The 12273-nt window shown below is 35.6% G+C and overlaps 1 protein-coding gene and 1 pseudogene across 4 annotated transcripts in view; one reads left to right on the plus strand and one right to left on the minus strand.

Annotated features, from left to right (window-relative positions):
* STRN3 (striatin 3) overlaps positions 1–12273 on the minus strand; it is a 95233-nt gene that overhangs the window by 49084 nt on the left and 33876 nt on the right. For all 4 annotated transcript variants that reach the window (XM_005603393.4, XM_005603394.4, XM_005603392.4 and 1 more), the window contains 2 exon segments: positions 1618–1721; positions 797–870 (listed from right to left, as the gene is read on the minus strand). In XM_005603393.4, coding sequence (XP_005603450.2) covers positions 797–870; positions 1618–1721 — 178 coding nt within the window.
* On the plus strand, positions 11093–11178 carry LOC111769672 (U6 spliceosomal RNA; annotated as a pseudogene).

Below are 12273 nucleotides of genomic sequence, written 5' to 3' on the forward strand. Positions count from 1 at the left end.
GAGGAGAAGAAAAACTGAATATCCAAATAAAGACACATTTTTTTCTTGTCTTAGTAACCAGCATCCAAGAACACAGAATTCAATTAGCACCATCATAATGTGTATATAAACGTGTTCTAAATATACCTGAGAAATAAGAAACTGCTAGTAATATTCTCAAATATTGTATAATATAAATCAAATGTTCCTTACTTACTAGACTTTTAGACTACTCCAAGTGTAATCACAATCCTTTCCTATAGCTAGCCCTATCCTTCCTTGCATAATTACCCATCAGATACCACTTTCACACTCACTGTTTAGTAAAGAGCAAGGGCAACTGGAGAAAATTTTTTCCTTCTCTTATTCTTATTTGGCTGTCTCTACAGTTTCCAAATTCAATCAAATCTCCAATGTCTTGAGACCTAAACTAAGTTAATCACAGCTTCTCCAGACAAAAAGAACTTTTTAATAATGAAAAATTAAGCTTATATAGGATGAGACAAGGATTGCCTACAAGGCTTAACGTTCCACCTCTAATTACGACCAAAAATGGACCCACAGTTTTACAAAAGGTTTCAATACAAGGAAAATACAACAAATAACCTCAGAATTGAGATGTAGATGAAATGATTTACTTTCATTCATTTACTATTCTCCCCCAAATTCTAGAAAGTATTACACTAATCAACCACCTGACTAACCAACACTATCAAAGCGAAATGGGAGAAAAGAGAACATGTCTGTTACATAAAAATGAGCTTAAGGCAATTTTTCTTGAATTGGGGGGAAAAAAATGGTTAACAGAAGAGTTTACCTGATTCAAAGGTTGGCATTTTCAAATCACCTTGGTTCAGTTCTGTGCCATATTTTAATTTGTGATATTTTGCCCTGAAAATTTAATAAAATTGTTGAAAGAAAAAAATTATTTTCCTTTTCTACACAGTTAAGTAACTACTAGCATATACTTCTCCAATAACCCATAAAATACAACATATGCCTGTTTCTTTAAACTTTACTTGCAAAAGAAGTTGAAGGGAAAAGTGTACTACAGTAAAAGAGAAAAAAAGGTAAATTATCCAGCTAACATATAACCCAACTAACATATACACCCAAGTAAAAAACAGATAATTTTTTTCCTGAACTTTAAAAAAATTCCAGATCTAAGTTATATACTTATATATATATATAGTTATACATAATAGATATTAAATAGTATCTATAATAAAAGATACTATTTCACCTTAAAGATTTGATCTTTAAGTTATATACTTATATATATATATAGTTATACATAATAGATATTAAATAGTATCTATAATAAAAGATACTATTTCACCTTAAAGATTTTGATCTTTTTGTCTTTTCTCATATAGGAATCAAATGAAAATATCATCTTGTATTTTGGGCAAGGTTTTATCATCTTTCAAGGAGCTTTGAAACGCATTCTACAATGGTCTAAGAGAATATCTACTGTGTGTAGAGACATACATAGAAGAGTATATGTATCTACTGTGTGTAGAGACATACATAGAAGAGTATATGTATCTACTGTGTGTAGAGACATACATAGAAGAGTATATGTACGATATAAAAGGTGTATTATTTTATTCATATATGAAAATGAGGCACACATACCTTTCTTGTTTTAATGCATACTCTAACATCTTTATTCTTCTTACTAAATCCTTCTTCAAGTTTTCTTGACCTTTTCTTTCTCCTTGCAAAAATGCTATGCGGGCCTAAAAATATAAAAGAGTCATTTATTTTCATTCTTTTCTTAACTATACATAGGTAACTGAAGACAGGAAAACAAAACAAACTTCTGCACTTTGATTCATGACAGCAAGATTTAAAATTCAAAAAAGTAGTCAACAAACTTTCTCTGCTAGATAACAAAATCACTTTAAAAATAAAGATAACAGGGGCCGGCCCAGTGGCATAGTGGGTAAGTTCATGCCCTCAGCTTAGGCGGCCTGGGGTTCGCAAGTTTGGATCCCAGGTGTAGACCTGCATGCTGCTCATCAAGCCATGCTGTGGCCGTGTCCCACATACAAACTAGAGGGAGATTTGGCACAGATGTTAGCTTAGAGACAATCCTCCTCACCAAAAAAAAATTTTTTTAAAAACCCTATAAATTAGCTATTTGCTTATAATCCTTAAGGTCTCTAATATTAATTCATTTTACATAATCTTGAAAGGATATTTTGTATGTAAAAATTGCACCTAACTCCTAACATATGAGTCACAAAGAACTAAAAAGTAATATTATATTGACAAGTAGATAAATATTTTTCCCAAAACGAGATACAGGTTGTTTAAAAAAAGCAGTAATATTACCTCAAAAGCATTCTTTTCATGAAATACTTAAAAATTTATAATCTTTTCCAACCTACCCACCCCAATCCAAATTGTTTCAATTCTTGAAACAGTAATACCAGAGTAATGCAAATTGTTTAAGTTAAGCCACCATATGTTCAATGACCTCATTACTTTCTGCTGTCATTTTTCTACTGTGGGAGCAATTTTTAATTTTTAATTGCCTTATTTCCTGAGAGAGGCGATTCTCCATCTTTTTCTTTTTCTGGCTCTTTCCAGCATGTCAGCCTTCTTTATCCACACCACATTAAAGAATAATGTTTAAAGAGATTGGACTCCGTATGAGGACATTTGCCATTAAGCACACATTTACAATAAAATAACTTTCACATGGGGGAGAACACTCTTGCTAGATGACTCAGTTGTATTTGTTCATTAAGAGAAAGTAACCTACTTGGTAGACTACATAATGATTAAAAATTTTTTTATTTTTAAAAATTTCAGTGAACATGGAATTATAACAAATGAACTCAGCTAGAACATTTAACCCATTAAGTTAGGATGTGTTCTTTTCTATAATAGAAATACACTAGCCAAAAGACCAGCTAAATCAAATTAATTAATAAGAGCACATAAGTAATAAATGCCCACTGTCATTAAAACAAGTTCTTCTCTATTGTCCTTAGAAAAAAGAATCATAACACCTGAGAAATTATCAACAACTAGTTACATAACACTTCTAAATACAAGTTTCAAAACAGAAGTAAAGGTCTAGGAGGAATGGTAAAGATTCAGAACCTAATAGTTTAAGATCTTAAAGAGAAAAGTAGCACTTAGGAGTCTCAAACTATAGAACAAAGGTAAAATATGTCAATTTTATTATACAGCTTCAAGAATTCTGATTGAGTTTTCTCCTATACTGACTGTTTTTTTTTTTTTTTAAAGAACCATGAATCGAATACTAGTGAACTAGTATGTGACTCCAATTTCCAGATCTCATAAACATTCTACAATGAGCAGTGGAAAAAGATGATAGAAAATCACTTTATTCCGCTTAAGAAGCAGTAACTGGTGATTTTCTGATTGACAGAGGCACTGCAAACTAAGCAAAAGTCATGACGTCCTCTACAGGATTTTTTAAAAAGGACTACAAATTGGAAATGCTTCCAATTAGAATCTTAGAATGTTGTGAGAATTCGTTTTCACTTCTTTCTTTGGCATTTTCGTGTTAAAAACCATCCATACTTAGAGATTCTAGTTAACTAAACAAACACAAACCACACAAAAAAACCAAGAAACCCAAAGGAGCATCTGAACGTGAGCTAAAGAGAGGTAATTCACAAAGACGCACGATAAGGAAAAGGTGAGAATTCATTAAAACCAAACGTTTAAAAGGACATGGCCCGGGGCTGGCCCCGTGGCCGAGTGGTTAAGTTCGCGCGCTCCGCTGCAGGCGGCCCAGAGTTTCGTTAGTTCGAATCCTGGGCGCGGACATGGCACTGCTCATCAGACCACGCTGAGGCAGCGTCCCACATGCCACAACTAGAAGAACCCACAACGAAGAATACACAACTATGTACCAGGGGGCTTTGGGGAGAAAAAGGGAAAAATAAAAATTTAAAAAAAAAAAAAAAAAAGGACATGGCCTAACCAAATATTGAGAAGTGGGTAAAAAGCAGATGACAGATACCTCTTGACTACTGGAACTGACCTTATGACCTTGTATCACCAAGCACCTAGACGGATACTTTGACTGAAAAGGTAAAGGTTATGTGTGATGGTGGTAATAAAGACCAATTAAATAATAGATCTGGCATTTAGTAAAGGATCACTGACAATGGACTTTTCAGCTACTCTTATAGGTCATAATGCACCATTAATAGCACTATCTCTGTAAATAAACACTTTAAAAAGTAACCAGAAAAGGCATATTGACAATGGTATCAAAAAACAAAAGTACCTAGGAATATACAAAACAAAGATGTGCAGGATCTCCGCACAGAAAATTTAAAATTTGAACTGAGACATAAAAGATAAAACTAAATGGACTAGCAGACTCACTACAGAAAAACACCAGTTTTCACAGAAACTGACCAAGACAGTTAGTGTAATTCCAATCGAATTCCCAGTCTGTGTGTCTAGAACCTGACAAGCTGGTTCTAAAATTTACAAAGAAATTCAAATTCCTAAGAACAGGCAAGACAAGCATGAAGGATGAGGTGGCAGAACCTGCTCCACCAGACATTACGAGGTATTATAAAGCTAGAGAAATTAAGACAGGGATTGGCGCTGGGATGCACAAACAGATCAAAGAAACAGAAGGCCCACAAACAAACCAGGGCACAGAAGGGTCACACAATTTATGAAAGGCAGAAGTTCAGAACACTGAGGAAAGAATGGTCACTTCAAAAATAGTGCTTAGCAAAAAGGGTAAATACATGGGGGAAAAAATGAAACAACTTCTGTCTGATACATTACATACATCAGTTCCAGGAGGATTATAAATCTAAATGTGAAAGCAGAACGATAATGCTTTTAGAATATAATAAATATCTTCATAATCTCAGAATTCTTACACAAGACAAAAGCACTAACCGTAAAGAAAAGGATGGATAAACTCATTGTTGATTAAAAAAACTTCTGTTCAAGACAAAGCAGGGATTTGCAACTTAGCCTCGGGTTTGTTTTTGGACAGCCTCAGAATGAAAAATTGTTTAAAAGAACAACAAACAAAAAAAGACTAGACAACACAGATCCAATGAGGCCTGCAAACTCTAAAAGGTTTTCCATTAAAGTTTGCAAACCTCCTATACAGTCACACCTCGTTTTATTGTGCTTCACAGATATTGCATTTTTTACAAGACCCTCCACCAGCAAAAAGATTAGAATTCACTGAAGGCTCAGGTGATGGTTAGCATTTTTAGCAATAAAATGTTCTTATTTTTTTGTTTTTTTAAGATTGGCACCTGAGCTAATATCTGTTGCCCATCTCTTTTTTTTTCCTCCTTCTTCTTTTTCTCCCCAAAGCCCCCCAGCACATAGTTGTATATTCCAGCTATGAGTGCCTCTAGTTGTGCTATGTGGGACGCCACCCCAGCATGGCCTGATGAGCAGTGCCATCTCCACGCATGGGATCCAAACCGGCAAAACCCCGGGCCACAAAAGCAGAGTGTGCAAACTTAACCACTTGGCCATGGGGCCAGCCCCAGCAATAAAGTGTCTTTCAATTAAGGTATGCACTTTTTTTTTGACATAATGCTATTACACACTCAACAGACTACCGTATAGCGTAAACATAACTTTTCTATGTACTGGAAAACCAAGAAATTCATGTAACTCGCTTTTTAGCACAATATTCGTTTTATTTTATTTTTGAGGAAGATTAGCCCTGAGCTAACATCTGCCGCCAATCCTCCTCTTTTTGCTCAGGAAGACTGGGCCTGAGCTAACATCCGTGCCCATCTTCCTCTACTGTATATGTGGGACGCCTACACAGCATGACTTGCCAAGCAGCGCCATGTCCACACCCGGGATCTGAACCGGCAAACCCCAGGCTGCCAAAGCGGAACACGCGCACTTAACAGCTGCGTCACCAGGCCGGCCCCCATAATATTCATTTTATTGCAGCGGTCTGGAACCAAACCTGCAATATCTCCAAAGTAAACAGGTACTATTATCAGAGAAAATAGACTTTAAATCAAAAAAGATTACAAGAGACAAAGAAAAGCATTATATAGTAATAAAAGGTTCAATACAGCAAGAAACTATAACAATTAGAAATATTTAAATACCTAATGAGATCATCAAAATATATGAAACAAAAATTGACAGAATTAAAGGGAAAAACCAACAGTTCCACACTCCCCCATTCTTTTTATTTTTTTTTAAAGATTTTATTTTTTTTCCTTGTTCTCCCCAAAACCCCCCCATACATAGTTGTATATTCTTCGTTGTGCGTCCTTCTAGTTATGGCATGTGGGACGCTGCCTCAGCGTGGCTTGATGAGCAGTGCCATGTCCACGCCCAGGATTCAAACCAATGAAACAGTGGGCTGCCTGCAGCAGAGCACGCAAACTTAATCACTCAGCCACTGGGCCAGCCCTACCCCATTCTTAATAACGGATAAAAGAACCAGACAGAAGATAAGTAAATAGAGGACTTAAACAATGCAATAAACCAACTAGAACTAACAGACATATACAGAATACTCTATCCAACAACAGAATACACATTCTTCTCAAGTACACAGGGGATATTCTCCAGGATACACCATATGTTAGGCCACAAATTAAGTCTCAACAGATTTTAAAAGATAGATACCAGGGACCAGCCCAGTGGCAGCAGCAGTTACATTCATGTGCTCCACTTCAGTGGCATGAGGTTCGTGGGTTCAGATCCGAGGCATGGACCTGGCACCACTCATCAGGCCATGCTGTGGCAGCATCCCACATAAAATAGAGGAAGATTGGCACCTGGAATGCAAAGATGGTTCAACACAAGAAAACTGAAATTTAAGTGACCACATTAATAGAATAAAGGGGGAAAAAACACATGACCAGGGACCAGCCTGGTGGCACAGTGGCTAAGTTCACACATTCCGCTTTGGTGGCCCAGGGTTCACCGGTTAGCATGCCGGGTGGGAACATGGCACCACTTGGCACGCCATGCTGTGGTAGGTGTCCCACATATAAAGTGGAGGAAGATAGGCATGGATGTTAGCTCAGGGCCAGGCTTCCTCAGCGAAAAGAGGAGGATTGGCAGCAGTTAGCTCAGGGCTAATCTTCCTCAAAAAAAATAAATAAATAAATAAAACAGCATTATGTTTAAAAGAAAGAAAGAAACAAAGAAAACTACAGAACACTGATGACTAAAATTAAAGGCTGAAATAAATGAAAATACATTCCATGTTCATGGATTAGAAGACATTATTATTAAAATATCAATACTACTTAAAGCAATCTCGAGACTCAAAGCAATCCCTATCAAACTCCCAATGATGTTCTTGCAGAAATAGAAAACTCCAAGCTAAAATTTACATGGACTATCAAAGGGCCCCAAAATAACAAAAGCCACCTTGAAAAAGAAGAATAAATTTGGAGGCCTCACACTTCCTAATTTCAAAACACATGACAAATCAATAGTAATCAAAACAGTAGGATAACGGCAGAGAGAGAGTTATACGTTACAGTTATATGTTATAGACCAATGGAACATCAGAAATAAACCCTTACATACATGGTCAAATGATCTTTAACAAGGGTGCCAATTACACAATGGAGATAGAACAGTCTCTTCAACAAATGGTACTGGGAAAACTGAATATCCACATACAAAAGAATGAAGTTGGACCATTATCTAACAGCATGTACAAAAACTAACTGAAAATGGACCAAAGACCTAAAACTATAAAATAAGAGGAAAACATAGGACAAAAGCTTTACAACATTGGATTTAGCAATGATTTCTCAGATATGACACCAAAGGCATAGGTAACAAAAGAAAAACTAGACCAAGTGGACTTGACGAAAATTAAGAACTTCTGCTTATCAATGAATACTACCAAAACAGTGAAAAAGTAACCTACAGAATGGCAAAAAATATTTGCAAATCATACACCTGATAATAGATTAATATCCAGAGTGTATAGAAGATTCCTAAAAGTCAACAACCCAACTGAAAAATGGGCAAAGGATCTGAATAGATATTTCTCCAAAGAAGATATACAAATGGCCAACAAGAACATGAAAAAATGCTCAACATCACTAATCATTACGGAAATGTGAGGGGGAAAAAACCCACAATGAGATACCACCTCATTAAGATGGCTACTATTAAAAACAACAACAAGTGGTGAGGATTTGAAGAAATTGGAACCCTATGTATTGTTGGTGGGAATATAAAATGGTATAGGTGCTGTAGAAAACAGTACGGCACTTCTTCAAAAAATTAAAAATAGAATTACCGTGATCCAGCACTTCCACTTCTGGATATCTTCCTAAAAGAACTGAAAGTATAGTCTCAAAGAGATATGTATACACCCAGGTTAATAGCAGCACTAGTCATAATAGCTGAAACCTAGAAGCAACCCAAGTGTCCATCAACAGATGAATGGATTGTGCAAAAAAACAGAAAAGTTACAAACATGATAGATATTAAGATTTCCAACTATAATTACTTTAAATGTGAATTTAAAGCCAATTAAAAGAAAACACTGTCAGAGTGGATAAAAAAACAAGACTGAGGGGCTGGGCTGGTGGCACTGTGGTTAAGTTCGCACGCTCTGCTTTGGCGGCCCAGGGTTCATAGGTTCGGATTCCAGGCGCAGACCTAGCACTGCTTGTCAGGACACGCTATTGCGGCATCCCACATAAAATAGAGGAAGATTGGCACACATGTTAGCTCAGCAACAATCTTCCTCAACAAAAAAGAGGAAGATTGGCAACAGATGTTAGCTCAGGGCCAGTCTTCCTCACAAACAAAACAAAACAAAACAAAACACAAGACAACTATATGCTGTCTACAAGAAACCCACTTTAAATATAAACAAATAGACTAAAAGGAAAGGAACAGAGAGAGATAAACCGTGTTAAAACTAATCAAAAGAAAGCTGGAGCAGCTATGTTAATTTCAGACAAAGTAGACTTCAGACCAAGGAAAATTATTAAGGATAATGAGAAACATTACACAATGATAAAGGAGTCGATTCTCCAAGAAGACATATCAATCCTTAACATGTATTCACCCAACAACAGTGTGCAAAAATATGTGAAGGAAAAACTTAACAGAACTGCAAGAGAAACACACTAGGCCATTATTATAGTTGGAGACTTAACACCCCTGTCAGTAACTGACAGATCCAGCATACAGAAAATCAGAAAACTGACATGTAGAATACTTGACCCAACAACAGAATACACATTCTTCTCCAGCTCACATGGAATATTCACCAAGACAGATCACATTCTGGACCATAAAAAACACCTTAACAAATATAAAAGATTAAAAATCATTCGAATGTGCTCTCCACTCTGACAGCGTCTGTCTTTTAACTGGCTTTAAATTCACATTTACAGTGTTTATTGATATAGCGGGTAGTATCTTCCATGTTTGTAACTGTTTTCTATTTGTTGCACTTGTTCTTTGTTTCTTTATCATCCCTTCTTTTTCTGTCTTTTTTGGCTTTAATTGAGTATATTATATTGTCATTCCATTTGTACGTGTCCTCAGACCAAGATGGAATTAAACTACAAAAGGAAAAAAAAGTTGGAAAATGTTCAAAATACATGGAGGTTAAACAACACACTTCTAAATAATGCATGTCAAAGAAGTATCGAGAGAAATTAAGTATTTTTAATAAAAAGAAAAACAAAACATCAAAATTTGTGGGATGTAGAAAAAGCAGTGCTTACAGGGAAATTTATAGCAGTCGATGTATATATTAGAAAAGAAGATCTAAAATCAACAATTTAGCTTCCATCTTAGGTAAGCAGAGAAAGAATATTATCATAAACTTCAAGCAGAAGAAGAAATAAAAATTAGGGAAGTCAATAAAATTGAAAACAAACCAATTTAAAAAAATCAATGAAGGGCCAGCCCCGTGACCAAGTGGTTAAGTTCACACGCTCCACTTGAGCGGCCCAGGGTTTTGCCAGTTCAGATGCTGGGCGTGGACACGGCATCACTCATCAGGCCATCTGAGGTGGCGTCCCACACAGCACAACCAGAGGCACTCACAACTACAATTTACAACTATGTACTAGGGGGCTTTGGGAAGAAAAAAAAGAAGACGATTGGCAACAGCTGTTAGCTCAGGTGCCAATCTTTAAAAAAAAAAAAAAAATTCAATGAAACTGAATCTTTGAAAAGATTAATAAGATTGATTAACCTCTAGTCAAGTTAACCAGGAAAAGAGAGAAGACACAAATTAATAACAGAAATGAAAAAAGGGTCATCACTACTCATCCCATGAGTGTTGAATGGATAATAAAGGAATATTATGAACTCTACGCCCACAAACTTGATATCTCAGATAGAATGAACCAATTCGTTGAAAGACACAATTTACCAAAATTCACACAGGAGAAATAGGTCATCTGAATAGTCCTGTACTTATTAAAGAAATCGAACCAATAATTACAACCTTCCAAATCAGAAGGTACCAGGCCAAGATGTGCTCACTGGTGAATTCTACCAGAATTAAGAAATGATACCAATTCTCTACAATCTATTACAGGAAATAGAAGCAGAGGGTACACTGCTAACTCATTTGACAAAGTCAGCTTTACCCTAATACCAAAACCACACAGACATCACAAGAAAGGAAAACTACTGACCAGTATCTCCTGTGAACATAGACGCAAAAATCCTTAACAAAATATTAGCAAATTGAATCCAACAATAGCCATATATAAGGAATTATATAACAAGTAGAATTTATTTCAGGAATGCAAGGCTGGTTCAACATTCGAAAATCTACTAATGTAATCTATCATTAATTGACTAAACAGGCTAAAGAAGAAGAAAAGTCATACAACCATATTAACAGATGTAGAAAGCATCTGACAAAATCAAACATCATTTATGACAAAAACTCTCAGCAATCTAGGAATAGCAGGGAACTTCCACAAACTGATAAAGATCATCTACCAAAAACCTACAGCTAAATATCCTATTTAATGGTGAGAAACTAGATGCTTTCCCTCCTAAGATCAGAAACAAGGAAATGATATTCCCTTTCACGACTCCTATTCAACATCGTACTCCAAGTCCTAGCTAATGCAATACACAAGAAAAAAAACATTTTAAGTGGAATGATACAGAGAAGATTAGCCTGGCCCCTCTGTAAGCATGACACACAAATTTGAAGCATTCCATTTAAAAAAAAGAACAGAAAATTTTAAAGTATACAAATTGAGAAGGAAGAAATAAGACTCTTTGCAGATGACATTACTCATTACGTAGAAAATTCTACAGAATTAACCCAAAAAACCCCTGGATCTAATAAATGATTATAGCAAGACTGCAGGATACAAAGTTAATATACAAGAGTTAACTGCCTTCCTATATACCAGGAATGAACAATTACAATTCAAAATTTGAAACGGAAACATACCACCATTTATATTAGCACTAAAAAAAGGAAAAAGAAATGTAGGTATAAATCTAACAAAAGATGCACAAGGATCTATGTAAGGAAAACTACCAAAAAAAAAGCGATGAAAGAAATCAAAGAAGGTCTACATAAATGAAGAGATATTCCATGGACATGGACAGAAAAACTCAGTATTTTTCAGCTGTCAAATATTACCAACTTGATCTGGAGATTCAATGCAATCCCAATAAAAAATCTCAGCAAGTTACTTTCTGGATATTAACAAAATGATTCTAAACTTTACATAGAAAGGTAAAAGACCCAGAATAACCAACACAATACAGAAGAACAACAAAGTCAGAGGACTGACACTACCAGACTTCAAGACTTTCTCTGCCCCTCTCTCTCTGTATATACACACACCCATTTATATATACACTATATAATACACAAAAATACATAAAATATAATAAACATATAATACAAAACTATTAAAACTTCCAAAAGATACATGGGAGAAAACCTAGGTTTAAATACAAAAACCAAAAGCATGATTCATTGTTAACAATTGGCAAGTTGGACTTTATTAAAATTGAAAACACTTCAGCTCTGCAAAAGACATTAAGACAATGAAAGATATGCCACAGACTTGGAGGAAATATTTGCAAAACACATTTCTGATAAAGGACTGGTATCCAAAATATACAAAAAATTCTAAAAACAAATACTATTAACAACCAACTCTTACTGACAACCCAATTTTAAAAAGCACAAAAGGAGTCACCCCATGGCCAAGTGGTTAAGTTTGCACACTCTGCTTTGGAAGCCCGAGTTTTGCTGATTCGGATCCTGGGCATGAACACAGCACCATTCGTGAGGGCACG

The sequence above is a fragment of the Equus caballus genome, chromosome 1, assembly GCF_041296265.1.
Source record: "Equus caballus isolate H_3958 breed thoroughbred chromosome 1, TB-T2T, whole genome shotgun sequence".
Taxonomy (NCBI): domain Eukaryota; kingdom Metazoa; phylum Chordata; class Mammalia; order Perissodactyla; family Equidae; genus Equus; species Equus caballus.